At 38.5% G+C, this 26,375-nt stretch overlaps 2 protein-coding genes across 12 annotated transcripts in view; one reads left to right on the top strand and one right to left on the bottom strand.

Moving 5' to 3' along the window:
* The window catches only part of ARSK (arylsulfatase family member K), a 44,807-nt gene extending 43,355 nt beyond the window's left edge, over positions 1-1,452 (bottom strand). For 4 of the 5 annotated variants that reach the window (XR_003530833.1, XR_003530832.1, XM_027662959.1 and 1 more), the window contains exon 1: positions 1,185-1,452. Coding sequence is in view for 2 of the 5 variants with exons in the window: in XM_027662959.1 (XP_027518760.1) it covers positions 1,185-1,322 (138 nt within the window). In the remaining 3 variants the exon portion in view is untranslated. Of the gene's footprint in view, positions 1-51; positions 1,018-1,184 lie in introns of those variants that run through there. The other variant, XM_027662958.1, reaches the window with a different exon arrangement.
* A 29-nt stretch (positions 1,453-1,481) lies between these two features.
* TTC37 (tetratricopeptide repeat domain 37) overlaps positions 1,482-26,375 on the top strand; it is a 47,372-nt gene continuing 22,478 nt past the window's right edge. Inside the window, exons 1-24 of one of the 7 annotated variants that reach the window (XM_027662927.1) lie at positions 1,482-1,559; positions 1,905-2,014; positions 2,936-3,033; positions 3,540-3,683; positions 4,743-4,834; positions 5,520-5,595; positions 6,898-7,038; positions 8,996-9,094; positions 9,189-9,297; positions 11,057-11,197; positions 12,827-12,928; positions 15,112-15,245; positions 15,883-15,969; positions 16,059-16,162; positions 16,276-16,402; positions 17,566-17,745; positions 18,166-18,290; positions 18,752-19,005; positions 22,587-22,689; positions 23,469-23,657; positions 24,541-24,685; positions 24,847-24,925; positions 25,041-25,102; positions 25,211-25,267. In XM_027662927.1, coding sequence (XP_027518728.1) covers positions 2,944-3,033; positions 3,540-3,683; positions 4,743-4,834; positions 5,520-5,595; positions 6,898-7,038; positions 8,996-9,094; positions 9,189-9,297; positions 11,057-11,197; positions 12,827-12,928; positions 15,112-15,245; positions 15,883-15,969; positions 16,059-16,162; positions 16,276-16,402; positions 17,566-17,745; positions 18,166-18,290; positions 18,752-19,005; positions 22,587-22,689; positions 23,469-23,657; positions 24,541-24,685; positions 24,847-24,925; positions 25,041-25,102; positions 25,211-25,267 — 2,640 coding nt within the window. In that variant the 5' untranslated portion in view covers positions 1,482-1,559; positions 1,905-2,014; positions 2,936-2,943. Of the gene's footprint in view, positions 1,560-1,588; positions 1,620-1,805; positions 1,825-1,904; positions 2,028-2,935; positions 3,034-3,539; positions 3,684-4,742; positions 4,835-5,519; positions 5,596-6,897; positions 7,039-8,995; positions 9,095-9,188; positions 9,298-11,056; positions 11,198-12,826; positions 12,929-15,111; positions 15,246-15,882; positions 15,970-16,058; positions 16,163-16,275; positions 16,403-17,565; positions 17,746-18,165; positions 18,291-18,751; positions 19,006-22,586; positions 22,690-23,468; positions 23,658-24,540; positions 24,686-24,846; positions 24,926-25,040; positions 25,103-25,210; positions 25,268-26,375 lie in introns of those variants that run through there. The other 6 variants (XM_027662925.1, XM_027662920.1, XM_027662924.1 and 3 more) reach the window with 6 other exon arrangements.

Genomic DNA, 26,375 nt, shown 5'->3' on the forward strand with positions numbered 1-26,375 from the left:
ACAGTGTATGTCTTTTAAGATAGGGTTTGAAAAAAGATAATACACATTTACCAAATATTTAGGAAGAATTCATCCCAAGAAGCTCAGGCAGCAGGCAAGAAGTCAAGTGTTCTGTGCAGTCAAGGATGGAATTCTGAGAAGGCCAGGAATCAAGACTTCTCAACATTGAATGAGAAGTGATGAGATATGAGGAAGTAATACCACAGAGCTTATGTTTGATTCCATAGTAAGGAGAGCTCATATGAGGCAGAGAAACCAAGGCTCCTCAGAGTAAAACTTACATCAAAGCACTTCCAGTGTGCTGTGTGGACAATTAGAAGCATGGTGAGAAAAGTGTGAAAAATGTGCTGTCTTTAGGTGTGTCCAAGGAAACATACTTAGTATTAGTTAGTGGAAAAAAAAAAAAAGTCTTTTCTACCTGTCTGGGTGTTAAACCAAATGCATCAATAAATCACTGTAATGAAGCCACTAGATACCTACTGATTCTTCTATTCTTTTAGCTGTAGATATACGTCTGACAAGTTTATTGTGTTGTTATACCTTATAAGGGCCTGAGTAAATCAACAGTCAGTCATTTCATCTGTGAATACAGAAATTCTCTATCTCATCTCTTGAGGAGACCTAGTGTTCTTATGATTTACAATAGCAAGGATAACACGGTTTAAAGTGACTTTCTTTTCGGCTTTACAAGTCAACAGAAGAGCATTCACTTTACACACCAGCTCTGCTCCAGTAGCAGCTGCCGTGCCCTGCAGTACTGCTGACATGCCCCTCTCCACTCCAAGTTGTGGTGACAAGCTGTACGTATCACACTAGACCGGAGGAACCACCTGTGCAGAGGTTTCTGACTATTGTAATGAATCAGATGAAAGCATGGAACACATTCCTGGAAGAAAGGCGACTTTGGTTTGAAACACTAAAGGTTACCGAGTGTCTCTGAGACACAGCGGGCCTGCCCTCGTAGTCCCAAGCGAGACTTCCGCCCCGCGGAGGTGCTGGAGAGCTAAAACCAGCCTCGTTGGCGCACGCCTGTGGCTCTAGCCTGGATAAGGCACCGGTATGGCTTCGGTGCCGCATCCTCGGCGGCACCACTCGGGCCGCTGCCGAGTGTTTTCCCGCCCTTCCTCACCCGTGCGGCGGCCCAGCCCCGCGCCGCCGGGCTGCCCCCTTTCCCGGCCACTCACCAAGGAGTCGCAGGCCACCAGCACCACGCTGGACCGGGGCTGGCCCCCAGGAGCGGCGGGCCGCGGCCTCGCCCCCGCCCCGGCGGCCATGAGGAGCAGCGCCAGCCCGGCTCGCCCCAGCGGCTCTACGCCCCGCATTGCCCCGCCACCCTGGCCCCCGCTCCCCGACCGAGAGGAGCAGCAGCTCCGAAAGCAGCTCCCAGGGCCCCGGTCGCAGCGACGGACTGGACACCGCCGCACCGCGGCCTACAACTCCCACGGTGCCCCGGGGCGGCAGACTGACTACATCTCCCAGGATGCCTCATGAGGCGGGAACTATATCTCCCACAGTGCCCGAAAAAAATGGCGGTTGACTGGGTGTATCGCAATCCTGAGGTAAGAGTGCGCCTGCGCGCGGTCGGCCGTGCCAAGTGGCGGCGGCGCTGGTGGGTGAAGGTGAAGCAGAGGGGGTGGCGAAGGGTCGTGGTGGCGGTGGTGGCAGCCCGGCTTAGTCTGCCGCGGCTTTCCCTGCCGCGGCTTTCCCTGCCGCGAGGGCTGGCGGCCCTGCCTGCGGCCCGCGAGCGGCTGCGCTTGGAGGGACTGCGGGCGCGGATCGGTTCCCAAGGCGCCCCGCAGGCCCAGGGCCCCGCCCGCGGCCCAGGTTGGGCGGCCTTGCTCCAGGGACTGACCGCCTCCGCGGTGCCAGGCTTTGCGCTGAAGCAACGTGTATTTTCTCCGTAGGTGGCAGTGGGGCTCCTGCTGGACAGTGCCCGCGGCAGGGTGCGGTTTTGATGAGGGAGACGTCAGTGCCTTCGTAAAAGCAAATTTATCTCCAGGAGCTGCTGAGCAATGCAAGTTCAACAGGTTTCTTTTTAGATTTTAAAGGAGTCTTGGAAATTCGCTCTTATCCCATGTCCTTTCATTACTAAATTAACACTAGACCCTTCAACCATTCTTTACTTCTACTTTTCAGCTGCTAAAGAAGTTTTTTTGTTCTTCGTCTGGTCACCTTTCCCATCTCTTTTGGTGCTAGCACCAGCGCTATTGTTTCTCAGCATCATCCCACCTAGGTAGCTTTGACTGTGGTGTTTCTACAGTTCATGTAAGGCAAAATATTTACCACATACACTGAAACAGTGCATGATTATTGGAGTTCAAAAGCATGATGTCTCTTTGATGTGTCCTGAAATACTTATTCTTTTTCGATTCATGGCTGTAGTCAGAAGCAGAATCTGGAGTAAGAGTGTGTCAAGGGAGAAGACCATGGTGAGCCACACCAGAGCATGACAGGCTGGCCATGGTGCTGCTGTAGAGAGCATGCAAGAAAAGCCCTGCTCTGATCCTTAGCAATCCTTTAAACACATATGCAGGGCAATATGCTGCTTAAGTGCAGTTTGCTGATTACTTTCTTTTATAAAGAGGAATAACTGTATGCAGGATGCTTTTCTCATAAGTCTAATGAAGGCCTCTTATAACACCTCTCCTCCTACTTAAATTTATCTTAACCTGTAACAACAGTTTCATTCTGGGGTAGCTACTTTGTATCATTTAACTGTTTGGAATATTGAGGGTATCCTATCTTGGAGCTAAACCTGAGTAATTTTACCCATGTTATTTTTTTTTATCAGGTGTTAGTGCTGTATGCATTTTAGCATATTACACTATATTTCTGTGTTTAAAATGCTCTCTATGCAATTGCAGTAGGATATAAACATTTTGTATGTTTCAGTATATCTTTTTACGGGAACTGATTATGTGCCTTTTTTATTTAGCAACCACAATGTCAAATAAAGAGGTGAAAGCAGCATTAAAGAGTGCTAGAGATGCAATACGAAATAAAGAATATAAAGAAGCCTTAAAACATTGCAAGGTAATGAATTTTTTTACTTGGAAGGTAAATATTTTGCAGGGTTTTTTTTCTCTTCCCATATCCCTACAGCTGTATGGTCCTGCTAAGCATGGAGTACTTTACTGATATAACATTTGAGATGGATTTTCAGATTTAACTTCATTGATCATTCGTGTTAGTTTCCCATGCATAAGCTTTAATTCCTCTTCCTTTTGCATTTGCTTACATGTGGTGATAAGAGTATTAAATCTAGAATGAGAGAAATAGAAATCAGTTTGTAATCCAGACCTCACAAGAGTGCTTAAATTGCTAAGCTACAGATATGGTTACTAGCAAAACACTTCAGATATAAAGCATTTTCTGGCATGAAAAGATGAAATTACTAATCTTAGTGTCTTCCTAAAAATTACTTAACTTCTAGGATTGCCATATAGAATAATTCTCCAAACTGTAGTGATAAAATGCAATACCTGGATCTATAAGTTACATTTCTCTCATCAGTTTCACTTAAAATTGTGTAACTCTAGGCAGTCTTGAAGCAAGAAAAAAATAATTACAATGCTTGGGTATTCATTGGCCTGGCAGCTGCTGAGTTAGAGCAACCTGATCAGGCCAAAGGAGCATATAAGAAGGCTATTGAACTTGAACCAAACCAGTTACTGGCATGGCAGGTACGTGAATGTCTATTTTTTATTTCCCTAAAAAGGGTCACTATGGAGTTCAAATAAAGGAACAAATCAGAGTTAAGACTTTTATCTTCTTTTCTTGAGGCCCTCAGTTCCACAGAAGCTTTGAAGTAGCTGAGGTTCATATTACTTGTGTGTGCAATGTAAAGCCGTGGTGAACTTAAGTTTCGGTATATTTGAGTTTGTATTTCTTGTGTAGACTACACAGCTGTGCAACATGTAAGGGAAAACATGAATTGAAACAAATACAGTAAATTTGTTGATGTAAAAATTTCCTTGCTTGTAGCTCAAGAAACCTTTGACAGTGCTCCTCTTATGGGAGATAAAATGTTTTATCTAGTAATATAGTTTTCCACTTTTCAGCATCAAGTGGATTGTTAATGAATTTTGTTGATACTTAAAAGCAGAAGTGTATGTCTAAAATAGCTATGTGCTGAGTGGTGTGTACATTACAGCCTATTACAATATGGAGTTACAACATACAGTTGTGTAATTTGGAGATTTGTGAAGCATAATGTTGCTCATTGAGTCTATTGCTTATATCAGCAATCAGTGTTTTTCTAAGGTAATCAGGTTCTTAGTGTTTTCAGTATAAATACTATTTTCAAGTATAATTGTTGGGGCCGGAATTCAGTGTATGTTGAAATTTCCTCCCTTTTGCAGTCAGGTTCTGGCTTTCTTGTTACAATACTTGGGTATATATATGTATATATATATATATATATATATAATATTTTTTGCATATTATATCGATTTTATCATACAGCCAAGTGTACTTTGCATATTACCTATTGTGCAGACAAGATCATGTAATATATTTAAGTTCCAAAGAGTTGCTTTTATTAGTTAAGAAAGTGAGGAAAGCTTTTCACTTAATATGAGTAGAATTCAGAAGGTTATGCAGAATTCTGCTCAGCAATTTTTACATTAATATTTGACTCCATTTTAGGCAATGGAATAATTTTTATAGGCACAACTGGTAGTGGTCTCATAGTGCATAACCACTGACGTAAAATTTTACTTATTTTTTTGCTTTTTTTTAAGGGATTAGCAAATTTATATGAGAAACCCAACCAAACGGATGTCAAAGGAGACTTAGCAGATGTTTACCAAAAACTCTTGGAACTCTACAAAAGGTAAAGGACATTAAATGCCTTAGTTCAGTCTAAGATTTATAGTTTAGTGAATGCCATTGCTGATATACAGTACAGACTTTGATTTTTTTTTTTAAAGCCTTGGTCAGCACTTTTAAAGTGTTTAAAGTGCTTTTAAAGTCAGTGGGTCAGCACTTTTTACTAAGGTTTTCTCTACCAAATAAGGTTTCTTGTTTCTTCACTTTTGGTTGGGCAAAAACTCTTAGTTAAATTGGACCTGAGATTAGTAGTTTAGCGAATTCCTTATTATCCTATTACTGTGTAAACTCACTACCTTGAAGCATTTAGCTCTGATTGTTCATTGCCTCCATTAATAAATAGGCTTATTTTTCTCTGCTTTAAGATCACACAGTATATGTCATCTGACTCAAAGAGATACAGTTCTAAACAAATTTAACTCAACCATCACTTTAACTGACAGAAGTGTTCAGCTTGTTTGCTTTATTTGAAAATTGATCAAAAAGAAATGTACAGTCCTTAAAAGTATTTTTTTTTCTTATTCAGAGCAACAATGAATAAAACCTAGAGGGAGATATGGAGCATTTATTCTAAATATTAGTTTGACAACTGAACCTACTGAAAATTTTTCACCAGAATTTGGAAAACATCATACTATTATGTGAAAAGCTTAGCTTGTTTTTTTTGGGATTTTCTTCCTCCTTTCTAGTGGTGACAAGCAGAAATGGTGTGATGTATGTAACAAGCTCGTGGAACTATATCATCAAGAAAAAAAGTATTTAGAGGTAGGTCAAGTACTTTATCTCTTCTAACAAGAATTTTCAATTTGATCAGAAGTAACTATTTTTCATCAAGGAATCCCCACTTTTTGGGCCACAGACCACTTAAGATCTCGTTGTGGACCGCAGCCAGGAAGAACTGATTTTAACTGTATTTCTTTCTTTTCCACTCTGTAAAACTTGGATGCAATCCGTTAAACCGTCGGAAGGTGACAAGGCTGTCAGAATACAGGCTGAAAGGGTGGAATATAATTTTTCTGTTATATTTTTAGAAGTCATGAATGGTCTCAAATGCACATTTACATGCAATATATGTGAGTCAAGTGTCATTTGACTTGCTTGGCTAATTCTGGGTGTCTGATTATTCCTTCACTGGTGTGGTGATCCCCTCCTAGACTGTCCCTCCCTGATGCTTCATTCCAGAGGGTAAGGTAGGATACGTACACGACTTGAACTCAACTGCATGAGTCTCATATACTGCATTCCCAGCACAACAATAAGGACACAAAAAGCCACTCAAGAGCTTTGCAGAAATAATCATGACCCTTGTCAGTGCCATTAGGTGGAGTTGTTGAATGCTTGAGTAGTTCAACAGTAATGTTTCCTGCAGTCTCTGTAATAATGTTACAGGATGAGTATTTTGGAGGTATGCTAGTGACTTTTCCCTTGCTCTTTTAAAAGGTTGCTTTCTTACAAGATGGTACATCGTTGTACTCCCTGTCATCTTCCCACCTTACCTACAACAATGAAAAATGAAAAATTTTACATATCACATAACATCAGGCTCAAGACTATTAATTTGCTCCAAAGCTGCTTTTTATACCAGTTTCTGAAACTCAATTCAATGCTAATAATTTAGCATATGAAGGCAGACTTACTTTATGTGGAGCAGGAAACTGAAGTTAGCCTTTGCGGTCGTATTTTTTCTTTAAGTTCTGTTGACTTTTCCACACTGGAATTTCAATATGTACTGCTGCTGCTGTTCTCTTTCTGTTCATAAGGCTTATTCCTTCAGAGTTTATTGAAGGACTGTTTAGATCTATTTCTGCTGTTGATTTCCTCCAGGAACCAGAGTCAGAATTCATACTTTTGATGTTCTCTATCTTATTTACTGTACCTTGAAGGTGGACAGGTCCCACGCAGTGGTTTGGGACTTGTTACTGCTTTAATCAGAAAGCAGGTAGATCTGCGTTGTTACTTTAAATGTTACTCTGTTGTCTGTCTTAGTGTGGTAGAGTTGAGTATGTTTACACTGAACCTCCAGTTCTTTCAAGAGTAACAGCATGGTTCTTTTGTTCCTGTTGACAGGTGGCTGAAACATGGCAGAAACTAATAGAAATGAGACAGGAGGAAGGTGCAGAAAAGGCAGAGCTTCATCAGCTTTGGAAGAAGATGATCCAGTTACTGAAAGATGGTACAAGGAGCCAGGATAATAAGACTGAGCAGTTGGTAATGTTTCTCACTCCTCCTTCAGCTAGATAAATATATATGTACAATGCAGTTAGGACCTTAGTTGAAGCCTGTTTGTCTGAATTGACTGTCTCAATGTTCAGTGGTACTAAGCTTCTCCAACAAAACCAGCAATTGTGCAGCAGCCTGAGATGGGCCTTAGGTGCAGTGAGGCACCTAAATTCTTCATGAACTGCTCCAGCATGGGTCGCTTCCACTGGGTGCAGTCCTTCAGGAACAGACTGCTCCAGCATGGATCCTTTCCTTGCTCTCACATATTCTCACTCCTCTCCCTGCCTGTAATTGCTGTTGCACCAGTTTCGTCCCCTTCTTAAATGTCTTTTCCCAGGGCACTACCACCATTGCTGATGGGCTCGGCCTTGGCCGTCATTGAGTCTGTCTTGGAACCAGCTGGCATTGGCTCTGTCGGACATGAGCAGCGTTTCTAGCAGCTTCTCACAGAAGCTGCTCCACTAGCTCCCGTGCTTACCAAAACCTTGCTTGCAAAACCAATACAGACATTCTTCAAAACAACAAACTTCCCCCTGCTTTCCTCCAGGGTAGAAGAGATAGCTTTGTGCTGGTTTTCCATTTCTTTGTACCTATTGTTTATCTTAGATAGTTTGCTATAGATTTTAAGCTCTCACTTCTTAGGAAAGCGTCAAAGCTCATTGAAGCAAACAGAATGATCACGAATTATACTCATCCTTGTGCTCTCTATGGACAAAGATTTTTTTGTTTTATCTTTGTATCTGTTCTTGCAAGATGAAACTCCTTCAACATGAAGGGTGGAAATTTTTCGTCTCTGGTCTGATTGGTAACAGTGCTCCAGAAAGGCAGAAAATACAAATTGAAGCCATTTCAGACAGCAGAAAATTGAGTCTGGATCTCTGCTTTTGAGAAGCCAAATGTTATAACTTATGAGCTACTAGAGAAAAGAGGTGCTGCAGGCAGCACTGGTTTCTTTTTTGGTAATAAAAAAGAACTTTAAAATAGAAAAAAAAATTTCATAAGTATCAGAAATGGGTTTCACATGCAGACCTACAGTACACTTTACTGCAGTTTTGAGTCAAGCACCTGAACCTGGAAGGATGTGGCACTGAAGGCAATGCACTATTCCATATTTCACAGGCAAGCTGTGGGCAACTTTTTGGTTAGCATACTTGTTTGGAAGCCTCCACTCTGGTGTCTGTGTTCTCCAAACTATAAGGAGTCAAGAAAAAAAAGACTAGATTTCTGGATTAGAGCAGAGAGAAGGGCTTACAGCTAACTGAAGAGGATAGTAACCTAAGTTCCTTCTTTTAACTGGGATTAGGTTTGAAGAAAAATGTATGTTCTTACAAATTTCGCCTTGTGCCGTCTTATGTTATGTAGCAGTGTATTATTGCTTCATCTTGTACAAGACAATTAAAATGTTTTAGGTCCTGAGTACTGCTTCATGCTAAGGAACTTGCTTTGTGAGTTTCTCTGTTCATAGTAAACATAATGAATAGGATCTAGATAATATGTAACTATCTAGTTAACTATGGAAGGGCTAGAAAACATGTCCTCTAAGGAGCAGATGATAACTTTGAGTTTGTCTTGTTTGGAGGAGTCTGGGGTGACCTTTGCTGTCTGCAGCTTCTTGAGGAAGAGAAGGTGGAAAGGAAGATGCTGAACTCTTCTCCCTGGGATCTAGTAATCTAATATGGGAATGGTTCACAGGACTTGCCATGTGGGAGGATTGTTTTACAAAAAGAATGATCAGACACTGAAATGGCCTTTCTAGAAAGTCAGTGTTCAGGAGGCATTTGGTCAATGCCGTTAATAACACGCTTTAGCTTTTGGTCAGATCTGAAGTGGTGAGGCATGTGGACTAAATAATTATTGTATCTTCCTTCCAACTGAAATATTCTATTCTATGAAGATAACCTGGAGTCATTATTTTTTGCACTTTGACTTTTTTCTTTTGATGCAGCTTTTGACCGCATTTGAACATGCGGTGAACTCTGCTGACACTATTCCTGGCGAAGACCACCAAAATCTTTACAAAGACTTTATCCAGTGCTTGTCAAAAGTAAGGTTATGTTAAGGTATCTTAATCAGTGAATAAATAATATGTCACATCTGATAGTTCACAAAAATAACTATTTACTTTTCTTCCTTCCAAGTTTCCTCATGAAGCAGCTAGGTTGGAAAAGGCCTGTAATGATATGATGGCTTTGTATCCTACCATGAGTTATCCTTTAGAAGTACTTTGCTTGCACTTTGTTAATTCAGGTGAGTAGGATGGATTTAGGCATTTCTGGGGCTTAAATTATTTCTTTTATAGTTAGTTTCATTACAATCTGTTTCCAAGTTTTTGTCCTTCATAACTCGATACAAGTACACTCTTTACTGCTATGTTATGTTTCTGGAAATTAAGTATTTGGTCCTATGACTTGCTATTTCCTAGCTCTGTAACTGAGTGTGACTGTAAATTGACAAAAAACTTCTGTGAATTAGGTCCAACTTTGGCAGTGTGTGAGGTCTTAAAGAAGGAACACTGTGCAAAACTTGAAAGCAATCTCTCTAGAAAAACAAACGTTAGCTTCTTGAGAAAATGAGTGTATTAAGTGGTACTGTAAGGCAGAGGATGGGCTACACTTATATTATTCTTGACATGGATTATCTCTCTTGGGGGGAAAAAAAAAAACCCAAACAAATGTTTGTGAAATTTTCTTAAAAAGTGTACCTTGTGAATAGGAAATAAACAGATCTGTTTAGATATGTGTTCTAAGCAGAAAAGGAGAATCTTTCCAGGGCGGGGGAGGGACAGGTTGGTAGGAACAAAACGTGATGTGTTTGGAAGTGCAGGGATCTGAAAGTATGCAGTTGCTATTTTCAGTACTTCACTAAACAGTGCAGTAGTGTTGGACACTTTCTCAGCATTTTCAAAGATAGTTACTAGATTTTGGTATTTAATTTATTTTTTAAGGCATCAGAAGTTGATTTTATTTTTAAAACAAGGAAAGAAGATCAGGAAAAGAAAACCCCTCTGGTTTACATAAAAAGAAATAACTTTTAGCTTAGGGAGAAAAATACCTTTTCCAGTTTTGAAGGTAGGCTTCATGAGATAATGCAGCACCAGAAAACAAGAGCGAATTTTTGACTCGTATTAAAAAGGATGAAGACAAATCAGACTCTAAATTCGTAAAACATTTGAAAATGCTTAATGTTTCGAAGAAACAGGCAGAAACTAATTTCAAAGGAAGAAGTTGGCACAGTTCTTGTGTACCAGTACTCTGACAACGTCACCCTCCCACAGGCTTGTTGGAGTGGGAAGGATGCTTATATTTTAGTAAGGCTGTTTGTTTATGTCTGAGTCATTCCAACTATGTCTTAGTCCTTCATGCCCTGCACTTGTAGGCTTGTAACTCAGTCTTTAAGTCCCCTTTACCAATTGCAAATCAAAGGCAACCATTATGTCACGTGAATTAATAATTTTTAAAAGAAAATGATAGTCCAAAGATTTTTGCTGCAAGTCACAATTGTTCCTTTTAGCACTGCCAAGACTACAATCATAGCTAAACACTAGTGTCAAAAGTTAGTGGTATCAGTTAAAATTAAACAAAGACATTATATGGTGTCACAGCAAGGTTGTTTCAGCAAGCTCATCACAGAAGATTTGTAGGTACACAAGACCTACTCTGGAAAGAAATTATTTTGATTTATTTGTGGTAGATTTTGACATGTGGGTACTCACCTGGACTTAAATGAAAAGCATATGAAGGAGTTAGTTTTTATTAATAAAGGAAGTATACCTGTAGTAATTTAACAGAAGTGGTTATTCAGGTTTCAGACTGTCAGTTTATTTTGTTTGGGGATAATGAGTATTTACATTACTACTGGGTTTTTGGGTTGTTTATGGGATAGAGTGATAAGTATGTAATACCTTTCGAAAACTACTTTGAACTCAAAGGTCATTTAAGTAGATAAGGTATGCTGTTGCATTTTTTTAATCTAAAACTCTATAAGATGTGTCTTTTTCTGGAACCAGGTACTTTGTCAGAAGAGGCCCTGCACTGTTTTTCTAGGCTTTTGGAGATGGACACGAGTAGTGGTCCAGGCATCATTGGTTTTGGTATAAAATGCCTCCAAGAAAAGAAATACAAGGAGGCTGTTAAGAGTCTTACTGAAGGTAAATGTGTAATATGTGGTATAAGTAGTCTGTAACTTGAACACCAACTAGTTTATATGGAATAGTTATATATATTTTACACTTGCATAGTACTTTGCCAGTTCTAAGACCAGCGTTTAAAAGGGTACTCACACTTTCTCTAGTTGAGTGTTGAATTTTTTTAAAATACAGCTTAAGTATAACATCTCTGAAGTCCGTCATTGGTGTTATAGTCAGCTCTGTAGTGTTGTAATGTAAACTTTTTTTAATCCTACTGTTATTGGGGAAATTTCTAGATGAAACAATAAATAGAGCAATAGCAACAAATGAAGGAATGTGGAATTTATAAAGTAGAATGTAATACACCTTCTCTAATTGAATCACTGCATTTCTCTGCCTGAACAAAGATGAATTTCCTTTGAAGTTACTTCATTTTAAGACCTCTTGAACACTTGCTTTGGATAAATACTTACACTGAGTATCCAAAAAGAGATATTCAAAGAATTTCTTTTTGTTGTTGTTGTTTTACAGTAGCCATATTTGCTGAGAAGTTGCCTTACTACTTATCTGTAATTAACTTGCTTGTATTGAAATGGTAAAGCTCTTTGTAAAGTATTCATAAGTAAACTAGTGGGAAAATGAGACCCCCCACCCTCATTGTGCTGGCTATGGCAGCTTATTGTGAATATTGGCTAAATAACTATTTGGGATGTAAATGTTCATGAATTAGTCAGGCAACATTGTGATATCCTGCATCCATTCTCCTAGGTTTAGAATGAGATTGTTTCTGAAACTGAATTTTGGAATATTCTGCAGTAGTTTACCCACAGTGAAATAATGTCTTGCCTAAAATGTGAAATAAAATTTCATGTGCTTAAGAGGAAAAAGTGCTCCATGAAAAGCAAATTCTTAGGCTTAAATGACCACTGTATGTTTTGATGAAACATACATCATGTTTTTGACAAAATATAGTATTTTTATTTTGATATTAATTTTTCCCCTATTTTTACTTTTACATGAGGGAAGAATGCAAAGAACAAGGCTGTTAGTATAATGTATTGATGTATAAAGCTCGGAAATTTTGTCTTTCCCGATGAGCCAAGTGTTTGCATCTTAGGCATCAAAGCTTCCAGGCATTATGGTTATATTTTAGAAGGCAGAAATTCAGTTTTATTAATGACTCTTTAATTAAGGCAGGCTCATTAAGAAGTTTCAGTGAAACACTCTTGCCATCCTATTTTTTGTTGTCTTGAAGTTCTATAGGCCTTTTCTGGTTTCTAAGAAAAACTTTATAAAGCAATCTGTCAACAACAAAGTGAAGGATTTTCTTCTTTTTAAAAGAAAAGTGTACCTTAAGCCTGTGTTCTGTATTTTCTCACTTTACCCCCTTTTTTTTCAGTATATGTAACATTATATGCAAAATTAAGCCTAACTGAAACTTACATGCTTCTTAGTTTTTGACTTCTTTCATGGAGGTGTGTATGTCTAAAACTGTCTAAAATAAGACTCAACAAGATTTGCATTTAATTTTTTCTTTATCTAATTGATAATGTTTTTCATGGCATTATATGGTAATACAGCATCTCCCAACTATAATCTCTTAGCAACCCTAAGCAACTTTTTTAATTGCCTTTTTTAAATTCTGACTAGGTTTGCAGAAGACTAACCAGTGTCCAGCAGCGTGGCATTATTTAGCAGAGGCACAGGTGAAAATTCACAAATACAGAAACGCTGTCCTGTCCTGCAATCAAGGTAACTGCATGCTAACTGAAAGAGCAACTGCTTTATCTGGTCAAGCCAATGTGGCCTTTGTGTCCTAGGTCTGAGTTAGCAGCAGGCATAGTCCCTTGCTTTTTGCAGTCTCACAGTTTTTGCTGCTTCTCTTGGTTTATGACAGCTGAACAGTACCTTATGCTGCTTAATCTCAGGAAGAGAGAAAATGCTTGGCTAATCGGAACCAGAAAGCTGTCTGATGGTTAACATTTAGAAGGTTTGCATGTTCTGATGTGCTGCTTCAGCTGGTGGTTGACCAATGCTGCCAAACAACAAATAATTTCCTGAAACCACAAGGGTAGGTGTCACAAGTATTTAGTCTGGTAGACTTTGTATTACAACCTGAAAGATAAGTTTTCAATCAATGTAAAATGCAGAAATGATGCACAGTACACTGCATCTGAGAAAACCTCACTCAGTGTAAAACTTCATCTGTGCTAGCTGGGAATGAGGGCAGTTATTATGATCCAGTGATGCATATCTAATCTGAACAGAGCCACTATCTGATGGTTATAAATGAAGGAGCAGCCAAAGTAGACTTTTTTGGTACAGAGACAAATACAATGAAAAATTTCTCAAGAAAGACTTGAAGAGGCAAAAGTATGCCAACCTGGCTGAACAGTCATGGTAAATTATTGACAGCAAGGGAAAGTACTTACCAAGGAGGAAGACTCAAAAGACCTGTGAATTTGGGTGGAGGAAATATGAAAACTGAACAAAGCAGGTAAAAAGAAATTGATTGCAGAAAGAATGAAAATGTGGTAATTCTTTTCCCATCTTTCCCTACTTAAGAATTGACCAAGGATTATGGAGAGGAAAATGCTGGAGTACTAAGAGGTTTAAGGAGTTGCTTGCTTAAGTTGTCTTGGGACCCGAATGCTTGGAAGTAGATGGCATGGCTCTAACTTTTAAAAAGTTTACCTGAGTGTGTAACTTAGTATTTATAAAAAATTAATAAAATTCTATAGTCTTAAATGCAGAAGCGTAGAACTGTGGGAAGAAGTGTTCCCACAAAGGTATCCTACAGTCTTGTTGAAGTAGTGTGGAAGGGTCCTCATTCTGTATGAAAAAATAGGACTACTTCTTTCGTCTTCTATGCTTTACAGGCAAGTCAAATATTAGCAATTTCAGGGAAGGAAATGGTTAGTGAAACAGATCAGCAGCATGGTGCAATCTGTGTGCAGTTTTGATACCCATCTACCCCATCTCAAAAAGAGAATAATAGTAGAAGTTAATAGACTAGTAAATAAGGATGATCAAATATATGAAAAATGCAGCATATGAGAAGTAAATAGACTTTCAAGTCCTTTTCCAGCCTGGAGAAGAGAAAAATGTGAAATCTGTGAAGGTGCAAGCGATACGGAATATAAATAAAGTGTTTTGTTTTCTTATGTGAGGTCTTGTTAGTACCAAATGCAACTAAAATGACAGGCTCAGAACAAACTAAAAGTTTTGTTTCTCAATGCAAAGGATAAGTTTAGGTATTGCTCTTTGCTAAAAGATGCAGTTGATGCAGACATTTTCCTTGAGTCCAAAGAATCTGTGGAAAGTTGGAGAGAATTCTGGGGAAGCATTGCTTTTTGCTTGGCCTGTCTTACTGACTGTATCAAGTCAGACAAAAGTTCATCATACATGAAAATAAAAACAATTAGTTGAATTATGCAGGAACTTCTTGCTTTTGGAGAATCCTGAAGCTCAACAAAGTTACCTTCATTCTCTTAAGTGAGATTATACTGTGCACTGGAAAAGTAAGCAGTACTGTGTAGAAAGGTACAAAGCACAGACGTAAATCCCTGGTTTCAGTAATATTATTTTCTTTAAAGACTGAAGTGTAAAACGACTTGTCTGTTGAAAGGTCATTGTTTCTTCAGAACTCAAATGGGACAGAAGGTAGCATTCCGTTTATACGGCCAGCAGCTAGAAAGCAGTCAGTGCCCATGTGTCTGAGAGGACCTCCCTAAAATTGATTTAGTTTTTAAACTTGAATGAATTGAAATTTTACAGGACAATTTCTTAAATATGGGGGAGAGCAGTTCAAATGGTGCTTTATTAGACTGAAAAATTGGAGCGAACAGGATTTTAAAAATATTTGGAACAATGCTGCTCTTTGTAGTTTTGTTTTTTCGTAGCTTTACTTGATGAAAGGTTCTTCTTGTCAACAGCTCTTGAGGCTCTTGAAATTCCTGAGGGTCCTAATCTTCAGTGGAAGAATCTTGTCCTTCAGTTGAAAGCAGAGTCTTTGATTAAAATAGCTGATGCTGATGCTGCAGAAGAAGCCATTAAAGCACTTGAGCAGGTATTTTCATGGACTAAAATGCTGTAGTTTTTTTAAATTTTAAAAAGTGCTCTCATCTTTTTGTACTCAAACTGTGTATTTCTATCCCTACCGCCTTTCTACATTCTTGTGGTTTAGACCGTTCCTACTAGCTATAGTGTAATTCAAACATTTCATTCATCTCTGCTTTTTTAGGGGTTTTTTTAGGCTCTTTTTCACTCACAATTCTAATTTTAGAAGTTGTTGCTTTTGACATTGTCTGTTCTTGCTCACTGCTGCTGGGCTCATGCAAGTTCTGTGGCTGCTGTTCGCCTTAATTTGAATTATTGTTATAATCCTGCTTTGTATGTCCTTTGTTCACTTGTCATTAGTCATGAAGGTACTTTAAGATAGCATGGTTGCTTCCCCTTGTGTTTTGTCTCACAGTTTCATTGTTTTTTGTTGTTCTTCGTGCTTCTGTACCTTTGTCCTTGCTCTCTACTATTTTATACTTGTTCTTTGTCAGAATTATTCTGTCTAAGTCTTTTCTGGTGTAATAGAGAAAGCATGCAAATGTTTTCTTTTAATTATCTTCATACAATCTGCCTGCTTTTCACACCTTTGATTTCTTAGTGTGAGGAGAGAATAAATTGATAGTGTTTATTACTTGGTTTTCTAGATTGTAGATGCAAGCAGTGATCCAGTGATTTCAGCTATAAGGGGGCAGGCTTATCTAAACAAAGGTTTAATGGATGAGGCTTCTAAGGTTAGTGCTTTATTGTTATTCCTATAAGCTAAGTGCAATTCTGGGTTTCATGGAGGAAATAACTTGGAAACAATTACATCCTTTTTCAGATTTCACAAGAGCTTCTGTTGTCCCACCCTGATCTGGCTGAGTCCCATGCCCTAGGTGGTTACATCCATTATTCCCAAAAGAACTATGAACAAGCAGAAAGAAGGTAGCCTTTTTTTTTTTCTGTCCTCTAACAGGGAAATGTTATGGGGGAGTAGAATGTATAGTTTTGCAGCTTTTCAGAATTTGTCTGATCTGGCCTGTGTTCCTTTCATTTAGTTTTCTGAATGCTATTGAAAGAAAGGCAGAAACTGCAGAGTATCATCAGTACTTGGGGCTCACATACTGGTTCATGAGTGATGAGACAAAAAAAGACAAAGGAAAAGCACTCACTCAGTTCTTGAAGGTAAAGGCTGCTTTAACTGTTCATGTAGAATTAGTGTTTTTCTATTTCAGAAACCAAATATGGAAAATATGCTGAATGGAGTGACAGACTTGAATATTCTGCTTGTTACAATATATAAGCCTCCAGAGCCTGTAAACCAATTTCAGCTGTGCAAAAAGGCACTGTAGGGAGCTGTGCAGCTACCTGGAATCTCCCTGCTTTTGTTTTCTTCTTTTCACCTACTTCTTGAGGCCTTTGAATTAGCCAAACATAGTGATGATTTCCACAATCTTCATTCCTCGACAGTTGCAATGTTGAGGCCTCTTGGTGACCGGCATAGATCTTTGAAGACATTTAGAAACAGGGAAGGCAATATTCAAACTGGAAGAAAAGTGAGGAAGGAAAAAAGTTGAGAATGGTGTTAGAGATTCACTGTAGGTCCATGGATTTACATCTGTAAACCCCCACTATTTATATGCTTTTCCTGATCTTTTGCTTTTTAGTGATTGTGGCTTTTTCTCTGAATATAGATTTTAATGTGAATCCAAAAGATTTAGTCTGACATCTGTATTAATAGCATGGAAGTATACAAAAAAAGCATTGTAAACTCACCATATAACTTCATGATAGGTATTAACAACTTAAGTTATTGCCTACTGTTTGCACTTCAATTACAGCAGAGTGTACTAGTGAGCGTAATTGAAGTGGATAATACTTTTGGTTTTAAAATATTTTATGTGTTCTTTATTATTATTGACAAAGGCGTTTGCTGCTGCTTGGAGGCTGTGGGTTCTTAAGTATAAACAAATCAGCCAAGTGGGTCTAAGAAGGAACTTAAACTTTAGAAAAGGCTGGAGTTAATCAGGATGTAATATGGCAAGAATATGAGCATAATGGTTGAAACAGTGGAATATGAAAATTATGGGGTGTTAACTAGCACAAATAGTTTGTTAGTACTTCGTGTACAAAATGCTTTGTGTCACGAGGCTTATAGCATATTTTGCAGATACTTAAAACTCACGTAATCTGGGTCAATCTAAAATAAAGTTTGACAACTCAGTATATCACAGAAAGGGCTTAAAAAAATTGATAAGCGGAGATTAAACAAGTAGTTATCACTGGACCTGTCTATCACTATAATCTTTCAAAATGCTGTCTTATGTTGTGTTCATATTTCCTTACAGGCTGCAAAACTGGACAGCTACTTGGGAAGTGCCTTTTTTTATTTAGGTAACTACTACAGAGACATTGCTGGAGATAAAAGTAGAGCTCGTGGTTGCTATAAAAAGGCTTTTGAACTGGACAAAATGGATGAAGAATCTGGAACAGCAGCGGTAGACTTAAGTGTGGAACTTGGAGACATGGTATTGTGCATTCAGAATTTCAGATTACTGCTGTTTTGTTTTTCTATTAATCCTTCTCTTTGAGGAATCACTTCAGATTTCCTTTGTATTTGAGAATAAGATCTGAAAACAGATATTCTGTCATTGCTTATTAGCTTTCGTGGGTGGACCTGCTTCAATTTTATGCTCCAATTTTGAACTAAATTTATCTGGGGAGAAGAGTAGGAGAACCATTGGACTCATCACATGAGTGATGTTTAGATGAGGAATTTTTTCAGCAGGAAACATGAAAAGAAAGCTAGGGCATTTTTCATATTTAAATTGTGTTACCTCTTTTTTCCATCCTCCACCTTGCTACTTTCAGGAAAAGCATACAAAGTCATCAGAACATTTAAAAAACATATATTGTTTACTAACTTGACATTTTTGGTGCTTTGTTAGGATACTGCTCTGTCAATCCTGAATGAGGTAACTGAAAAAGCAAGCCCTGGTACAGCAAAATGGGCCTGGCTTCATCGTGGACTTTATTACCTGAGAAGTGGTCAGCCATCACAAGCAGTAGCTGAGTAAGAGAACTGGTGATTGGTTTAAGTCCTTTTCTATAAATCCCAATGAAACGGTCTTTGATCATAGCAAGTTTTGAAAATAAGTTAGCTGATTATAGGATTGCTTGTACTAAACAATGGGAAATGAGTCTGAGCGAGCTGCGTCTGTCTTCTGTTCCAGAATTCTTAGAATGTAGTCCTGTTATCATAGCAGTGTTCTGTACTAAAAAGCCTGGTGACAGGCATAGGCGAGCCTGGTAGAGCACTGAATAATGAGCCACGGTTAGGTACAAAGCCTAAACTTGTGTAATGTCCTCTGAAGATGAAAGTGGTACTATGCTGTGTTTAAAAGTTCTGTATAATTGTGCATTTGTGTCCTGAGAGTGTATAATGCAGAATTAGTGTTCTGAGAGTATGTAATGCAAGGAAATATTTTATGTTAAATTGTATCACCTTCTATTTAAATAAATTCATATCTTCAGTTTGCAGGCAGCTCTCAGAGCTGATCCAAAGGATTCCAACTGCTGGGAGTCTCTAGGGGAGGCTTACTTGAACAGAGGTAGCTACTCAACAGCTCTGAAATCCTTCAGGAGAGCAAGTGAGCTGAACCCAGGGCTCATGTACAGCACTTACAGAGCTGCAGCACTTGAGCAGATTCTAGGCAAATATGAAAATGCTATAGGTACCTATCAACAAATTTTAAAGAAGACAGAAAACTATGTACCTGCGCTGAAAGGTAATGTGTCTGAATTTGAAAGTATTAACTCTTTCTCCCTCTACACACTGTAGTGCTTCAGTCTTTTGAAGGGTTCTTGGGGTATTGAGGTTTTCCTGCATGGAAGGATAGGGTTATATATTGTGTATGTAGAGCCATGTGATCCCCTGCATGGAAGCTAGTTTGTAGTAGCCCTCAAATATCTGAAGAACTCTTAAATCATGATGAGTGGGAGTGATTATTTCTCTTTCAAGTATGCAAGGTAATTAATCCTTGGCCTGCCAGGCCAAGTGGGAGGAAGAATTGAAGATAGACAGAGGAAGACAGCTAACAGTGCTGCAGTTTCACCTAACTAGTAAAACATTGACTCAATGGACAATGGAATCAGACTGCTATTTCAAAGAGGAGGGCATATACTACTTTTCTGCTGCTCCTGATCATGCATTCCTCAATTCTTGTGTTAGCCTAGTGATCTAGAACACTCTGAGCTTCTTCAAGTACCGAAAAATAGCAGTAAATCACAAGAGGTCTCGCAAGTGGTAGAGATGGCAAGAGGTAGAAATCTTCAACATGCATAGCTAGAAGCAGAGAGAAATGGGTCAACTGGAACTTCTTCCTGGTGATGGAACTGTGATTCTAAAATTATATAATACAGGGATTATGTAAAATTTTAGTAACAAATTAACAAATAACAAAACAATTATCAAAATAACAAATAACAATGAATAATTGTTCTGTTTGCATTTTCCCTGCCACTTAGTCTTCAGTCATTCTCACCCCATATTCCTCTCTGAAAAAGATGGTTTTTGCTCCTTGATACTGGTATGACTCTTCAAGTATTCCTTCGTTGTATGTAAGGCCTATTGATTTTTGGGTGAATCTAAACTGATTCTTGTAAGACTTAAGTCAGAAGTGTTGGGTTATTATTGCAACAGTAGAGTAGGCTTTTGGTTGAAAGAGTTGGTCTGGTTGACACCTCTACTTCCTTCTGTATAACTTCATTGACTGGATTTTTCCAGACTAAAGTGACATGGCAAAAGCTCCATGATGGAGTTAAAGAGATAGGCAGTTTTACTAGTTGTTGGGCAAGAAGGCAACAGCTGACTGCAGCAGCAGTTTGTAAAGATCTTGTATAGAAGTTTGCACATGTGTATGGCCTTTTTAGTGTCTGTAGGTAACAGCTGACAGTGTTACTTGGACTAAAATGCTTTGAGAATGCGTAAGTACATAGGATTAATATTTGCCCCCACAGTTGCCTTTATACCTACGCTTTTCTTACATCTCCCATCTTTCTTTGTTATCTCTCATCCTAATATCTGGTTTGTGAGCTCTAGATCCTACTTTGAGTCTCAAAACAGTCTTCACTTTCTTAGAGGCTGTTCATGATGTTTAGTCTGGTGTGCTAACTTCTGTGGACCTTCTTAAAACTCTCTGAAGTTCTTTTGCTTTCTCGTCAGTGTTTTTTTGCTACTGTTCTGATGGGTTTAAACAGTTTCTGAGTTGTTGGAAGCATTGTCTCCTAGTAGGTGAGAGAATAACTATACTTGACTGCATCTTTTCAATGTGTTTTGGTTTTGTGTTACTAAGCGATATGTTTATTCTGCCTCTGCTCTAGCATATCTTTTAATGTATAACTTTGGGGAATAAAATTGATTTTGGTTTTAGATTATAGAGTGTCTTGGCATCTGATAAGCTTATGATCTTGGGACTTCTGTGTGGTCAAGACATACCTGTTGGGGCTAAGATAAAGATGCTTGCCAAGTATAAGTTTGGTATAGGAACAGGGTACAATAGATGAGGAAAATAGCTTCAGAAGTGTCAGTGTCAGCAAGATATAAACCAAGCAGTTACTGGTTCCAAAATGCTAGAAATTGTGCCATGAGATGTAGTTCCTTTTTAACAGTGGGATTTATTTCTGTTTGTGGTGGGTTGACCTTGGTTTCCAATCTTCAGAGTGCAGAGAGGCAAATCTTATCTCTCAGTCCACAGGTGTGGAGAGGAGAAAAGTTCAAATATAGCTGGAGCAAGATTAAGACACAAACAAGGCCAAATGTTGGTAACCAAAACTATAATTCGCTTTTATTCCCTATTAAAGAGGAGAGAAGGGAGGAAATATGAAAGTAGAAAAAAGCAAAAGGTAATTACAGAAAGCAAGGTACAGTCACCACCATGGATCCAGTGGCGTCCTGTAGATCCATTCCTCTTCTGTCCTTCAGTGGGGGAGATCTCTGTCCGGGCATGTCAGGTACTTGCCTATATACAGGCTGGGCGGCATGCTTTATGGTAGGCTACAGCAGTGGCACGTTTGCCATGTATAGACTTACAGCAATGGTACGTCCGCCACGGAGTCAGTAGCAATAACATGTTTACTGCACGTAGGGATTGGTGTTCACGCGACATTCATGTGGTGCACTTAGAGTCTGTAGGTTAAAGCATTGATAGCTACGTGACATGTGTGTGATATACCTTGTTTGTGCACAGAGTCTGCAGGTTGTGGTTAACTGAACAGCTTGTTTTTGCAACCGTTGTCTGGCTACAAGTCTTTATGGTGGAGCTTAGGTGATGGCAAAACAAATTGGTTTTTAGCAGTTCTCTATTTTTTTGATAGTTCTCTACACCTCGTCTGGACACCAGCTGCCCACCAAACTGTTCTGTCACTCCCCTTCTCAGCAGGATGAGAGCAGAGGAGAAAATAAGATGGAAAAAAATCGTGGGGCAAGATAAATGTAGTTTAATAAAGCAAAAGCAAACGCCATATACGGAAGCAGAGGAAAACAAAATTTATTCTTTATTTCCCATCAGTAGGCAAAATCCTACCACTTTTCGTGAAGTAGGACTTCAGTCTGCCTAGCGTTGCTCTTGAAGACAAATGTAATAAAAAATGCCCCCCTACCTCTTCCACCTTTCTCTTAGCTTTTATTGCTGAACAGATGTGATACAATATGGAATATCCCTTTGGTCAGCATGGGTCAGATGTCCTGAGTGTGTCTGCTCTCAAGATTTTGATCACCCCCAGCCTACTACTGAAGTGGGGGATGGCAGAGAGACCGCCTTGGTGCTGTTCCAAAGACTGCTCATCAGTAACCAAAGCCAGACCCAGTGCACCATATGAAGTAAATTCGTGCATAAATAGGATTAAATAATGTTGGCTTCAAGTATTCCTGAAAAAAAGACTTTCCCTTTTGCCTGCTGTGACATTCTTTTTTCTTCTTTTGTGTTTCAGGAATGATTTTTGACATGTGTAAACTGCAAGTTGTTGTATTTGTCAAAGACTTGCCAACACAGAGCAGATTGCTCATGAGGGGTTTACTTACTATTTGAGGACAAACCCAGAGCTTAAATGCTATGGTTTTTATAATTAATTATGTTTATTTCAACATGCAAATTATTCTGCAGTTCACATCTGACTAGATTAAAAGCAAAATCTCTGTTGTGAGCATTGTGGGTCTTTTGATTTTGTGATAAATTTATAATCCGTGCAGGGCATAAATCTTTTTATAAAGCAGAACTCTGAGCAGGCTTCCACCCTCCCTCCCCACCTTATTTTTAAGCATATCATAAAAGCATCTCTTTTCATAGAGGATATTTTTTTTTATTTTCAGGACTTGGCGAATGCTATCTCATGCTGGCAAGATCAGCCCTTGATAACTATTTGGATAGGAAGGCTGTGGATTACATAGAGCAGGCTCTTGAATATTTTACAAGGTTAGTGCTAAATACTCACTTATTTAATTTCTGATGGGATTGTGCATGACAGGCAGAAGAATAAAAGTTAAGTGTTTGAGGATTTTCAGTTAAACTGAATCAAATGGACCAGGACTTCTAATCTAGAAGTAAGAATATGCTTATTGAAAATGGTTTGAATAATTTCTAAATGCAGACTGCTTAAATGAATGACTATTATAGAGTTTTGGGTTTTTCTGTTTAAAGATACAGAATCATTTGATTATAACAAAAGTGTGAAATGACACACAGTTCTTTTCAGCAGTCTTGATATTTAGGACTGGAAGGAGGGGATTCCTACCAGAAATAGTGTATAAGAGGAAAATATTCCTTCCTTCCCTCAATCTTTTTGTTTTACATTTCATACAAAATGCTTTAGTGTCCTAATAAGAAGGTCCATCAGATTTCTGCAGATGAGTCATGTCTTGTAATATGACATGGTAGTTCTCTAAAATGCAAGGGAGTGTGTAGTCAGCTGACATGTTAATAGATAATGGCTACTTTTTAAAATTTTAGTCCCAACGATGTTGGAATATAGTGGCATTTTGCAGTTTCTCTTTTTTTTTGATTTCTTTTTTGATTTTGACCTTTTAGACCTATAGCTTGAATAGGAAGAAACTGAATTAAAAAAAATAAAACAGCTCATTGATAAATTGCATTTGAGATTTTGCCACTCTTCAAAGTGGCGAACTTCTCTTCAGAAAAGGATATTGAAGTGCCTGAATGAGTGTTGGGTGGGTTTTCTGTTTAATTAATTACAGGGCAATAAAGCACCGTCCTGATATATCTTGCCTTTGGAAACTTCTTGGAGATACCTGTACTAGCGTGCATGTTATTTCACCAAGCAAAGTGCATGTTCAAGTACTAGGATCCCTTCTTTGGGGAAAAATGGGTAAAAACGCAGACAAACAGATGCTGAAGAAAAATGAGCTGCTCATACTGGGAGGAAGGTAATACTTTTTTTTATTATCAAGAGCTCCTAGGCAGCTTGAGACTCTATGCAGTCTCAAATATTCTAGAGTACCTAATTTCTGGAAAATGAAAAACATGCTGATCTGTTGACACCTGCACAGTGGGTAAATAGATTCTTGTGTTTCTTCACAAGGGTATGTTTCTTGTGTTGCCACAGTGGCTATCAGCACTTCATCTAGCACCTGCTCTTCTCCTTGTTTCTGTCTCCAGAGCATGACTATATCCTCCCTGCTATTCCACAAATCATGCCTCTTTAAATGGAGTGATTGTAGTATTTGCTAACTAATTCTCTCAGGACAACTGAAGTCCAAGATAATACTTTCAGCTTTCTGTCTGTACTTCATTCTTATAAAAATGTCATAAATTTAGAGGTTTAGAGTACACTGGAAGAGGAAATTCCTTGTTTCAAAGTTCATGATCTAGAAAATATTTGCAGTATTTCTGCAGCCTCTTCTGTGACTCTCTCTGAGCTTTTTGTGTAAGATGAAGAAATGTAGCTGCTTAGTGAATCTCAAACACTATCTGTAAAGTCAGATAGTTCCTGGGGGAAGTCTGATAAACTGTAAAAATGACTGAGGTTGTTTTAAGTAAAAGCATGCATAATGTAACAGACAGAGCTTTGATTTAATGCTCACCTACATAACCACACCTGTGGCTTCACAAGTGGTGGGGGCTACAGACTGCCTTTAGACCAGGATAGATTCTGTGATGGTAATGTATTAGTTGATTTTTGCTTTCCATACTTGTCTGATTTTGTTTTGCTGGTTTAGATTTTTAAGCACTCTTTTGAATGTTCTTTTGGCTTTCTGCTCTTTATGTAGCGACTTGGAATAATTGATTCTGTGATTCATGTTTCTGTAGGTGTTATGGCAGAGCTTTAAAATTGATGCCTTTGCCTAGCATATGGTGTGATCTCGGAATAAATTATTATCGACAAGCAGAGCACCTCACAGCAATGGGCACTGACATGAATGAGATCAGTGAACTGCTAGAGAAGTCTTTGCAGGTATTGCCTGTTTTTCCTGGTACATTCTTTAAATTGATGTTCATGCTTCTGTTCATACTCACTCTGTCCACAATAAAATGTACATCTCTGAAGAAGTAAGTGCATAAAGACTTAGTTTTTGCTCTCCTAATGATTATAATCCACATTTGAATTTCTTCCAGTGTCTCAAGAAAGCCGTAAGACTTGACAGCAAAAATCATCTTTTTTGGAATGCACTTGGTGTAGTTGCTTCTTGTAGTGGTAAGTCTTCAGCAAAAGACCTAGCTCTGTACTAACCTAAACTGTAAGGCAACTTGACTAATGGTGTTTTGAAATTCAGTTAGATCTAGCTCTCCTTTTTTCTTTCTCCCCCCAGCTATTGGGAATTATGCTCTTGCTCAACATTCGTTCATCAAGTCTGTTCAAGCTGAGCAAATTGTAAGTGCTGTAGGCAGCTTCCATCTGTTTCAAGTGGGCATATAAAACTTCTCCCCTGATGCAGTGTTATTTTTGCATAGTGATTTTAACTTTATTTGTTCTATCTAGAATATTGTTGCCTGGACCAACTTGGGGGTTTTGTATCTGGCAACTGGAAAAATTGAGGTAATCTATTTCCCATCCTCAAATATTATTTCCCTTTCCATTTTTTTTAAGGGTGTATCTGCAGATGGGAGTGTGGGGAAACTGAGAATAAAGTCCCTTTCAAATTCAAGAACCGTAGTTCCTTCAAAAGAATTGAAACTGGTACCCACACTTTACTTCAGGAACACAAATTAATTGCATATTTGTTCTGGAGGGAGAAAGGTTAAGTGTGAACTTGTGCTGCATTGACGAGGTTGATGTGCAAGCAACTGGATGGAATGAAAACTTATTGGAAGGACTGAGAAGTGATTAGTCAAACTGGAGCATGCCAGGTTTGACAAAGAACTTTTAGTTGTCACAGACTGAAATTTCAGTGTTTGAGTTCCCATAAGGAGCTACTTTCTGTTCATCAGCAGATGTGTGATTTACTGTGACACTCTAACCTTACAGAGTTTCTCTGGAGGAAAATTACAGTACATCTTAAGTGAAGCCTGGAGCTCTTATGCAGCTAAAGAACATCCTGTCCTATTTGCTGGTTAGAATTAAAGAAATCTTATTTAATTGTAAATCTGATGGTCAGAATTTTTTTTAATAAAAGTAACTTGATACTACAGGCTGCTTGCTGCTTAGACTACTAATGCTAACACTTCCTTCACCTTGTGCCAAATTGAGGAACTCTTAAGCATATGCAGTCAATAGGGAGATGACTTGTCCGTGATAATCAGTTTTATGCTTTTGAAAATGCATCTGTTTAACTGCTTGTGTTACAGAAAAGCAAATTTTCAAAACTGGATCCTCCCAGAGTCATATTTTTAAATATTATTTGTTCCAAGGCTTAATTTAGCTTCTGAACTTTTTTGGTGTTATGAGAAGGAAGTATATTTGGAAGAGAGGGTAACTTTCATGTTGTAAAGTTTTGAATGTTTCTTTAAATTTTATTTGAGAGTAAACCTGTTTATTTCTCTGGGCAATGCATTGTTCTGTGTGGCACAATCAATGTTTTAGTGGTGACCTAATTTGATCCATTAAATCTCTTCTAATATCTGATAATGTTAATACTCGTGTGTACTAAGAAGTACCCTGTTACCGTACCAGGCAGTTCAATAGCATTATTATCTTTGTTTTACAG

Source organism: Corapipo altera, unplaced genomic scaffold, assembly GCF_003945725.1.
Source record: "Corapipo altera isolate COAL_440 unplaced genomic scaffold, ASM394572v1 61167, whole genome shotgun sequence".
Classification (NCBI taxonomy): domain Eukaryota; kingdom Metazoa; phylum Chordata; class Aves; order Passeriformes; family Pipridae; genus Corapipo; species Corapipo altera.